This window comes from Apis dorsata, unplaced genomic scaffold (genome assembly GCF_000469605.1).
Source record: "Apis dorsata unplaced genomic scaffold, Apis dorsata 1.3 scaffold_339, whole genome shotgun sequence".
NCBI lineage: Eukaryota > Metazoa > Arthropoda > Insecta > Hymenoptera > Apidae > Apis > Apis dorsata.
The window spans coordinates 331,394-332,592 of NW_006263606.1; the positions used below are offsets into that span (position 1 = coordinate 331,394).

Here is a 1,199-nt window from a genome sequence, read left to right on the forward strand (position 1 = left end):
AAGCAGAGGCCTGGTTCGTCCCCGGGACACTTCGCTTATCTTGGCCACGAAAATGGCCGCTTCTGGTTGCGTTCCATCGATCGCTAATTTGTCATCGGCTCGGCAATTTTCTTCAAGCACATACTTCAAATTTTAATTTGGAAATTACATGAACCGATTTTTAGAATCGGAAATCGGAAACTTTACGAGATCTAATAAATTTTGATTCCTCGAAATCCTTCGAATTCATCAAACTAACGATGATTATCTTTTTTCCCTTGTAAAAGAAATTATAGTTTTACGTTTTATTTTGGAGAAGTATCGTATCAAATTAAATCGTAAAAATAAAAAAGTTTTGTAAAAATTTAGAATATGTTTATTAAGGAAAATCCGAAATAAAACTTATCAAATGCGCTTAATGCAATTTATATTTGCATTCATCGATCTAAAATACATTTGTCAGTTTGTTAAAATATATTGTGTTCTCATTGTAAATTTTCGAATAGTATTGTTCTTCATTGCAAATTGTCGATATAAATTAAACAAATTGAAGTACTTACAGTACAATTTATCGCTGAAATTATATAAATTTAAAAATGATATAAATATGCAACTATTTCTAAGAGAAACATACATCATACTTTTTAAATAAATATGAATTTATACGTATATGATGAACAATTGGCCAAATTTAATCAAATTTCAAGATAAAAATTGTTATTTCCTGGAAGAAAAATTTAATTTTCAATTATTTATGAAACATTATTTTTCTGGAATATTAAAAATAATTTTCTAAATGCCTGGAAGGGTCGATTTGGAAAGTTGCGTATCTCGTTTCCGAGCCTCGTTTCAACATTTTTTAATTGCTTTTAAAGTTCAGTATTTTTCCGAACGAAAATATCATTGACATTTCTTTCATAAATATCATAATCAGATAAAGAATAGGTATATATAGGAAAGCTAATGAACAGATTTTACACAGTTCGCCATGATCTTGACAAGCATTAACTCCTTCCTTTTCGTTCTCGTTGCTCTCAATACCAACGTTCTCTGCGCTCCAGCATGGAACGCGCTTCCAAAAATTAACGAATGGAATTCGCCGAACAATCACACGTCGTACGATCGTAAGTATGCTTCAACGTTTGAAGACAAAGAAAGAAAAAAAAAAAAAAATTAATTAAAATTAATCGCATTTACTGTTACAAAAAAAAAAAAAAAAA

General features: G+C 29.5%; 2 protein-coding genes across 4 annotated transcripts in view; one reads left to right on the forward strand and one right to left on the reverse strand.

Annotated features, from left to right (window-relative positions):
• Positions 1 to 1,199, reverse strand: part of LOC102676104 — an 88,915-nt gene that overhangs the window by 41,907 nt on the left and 45,809 nt on the right.
• LOC102678508 (chymotrypsin-like protease CTRL-1) overlaps positions 904 to 1,199 on the forward strand; it is a 21,520-nt gene continuing 21,224 nt past the window's right edge. For 2 of the 3 annotated variants that reach the window (XM_006618001.2, XM_031511625.1), the window contains exon 1: positions 924 to 1,103. In XM_006618001.2, the coding sequence (XP_006618064.1) occupies positions 968 to 1,103 (136 nt within the window). In that variant the 5' untranslated portion in view covers positions 924 to 967. Of the gene's footprint in view, positions 1,104 to 1,199 lie in introns of all 3 variants that reach the window. The other variant, XM_031511626.1, reaches the window with a different exon arrangement.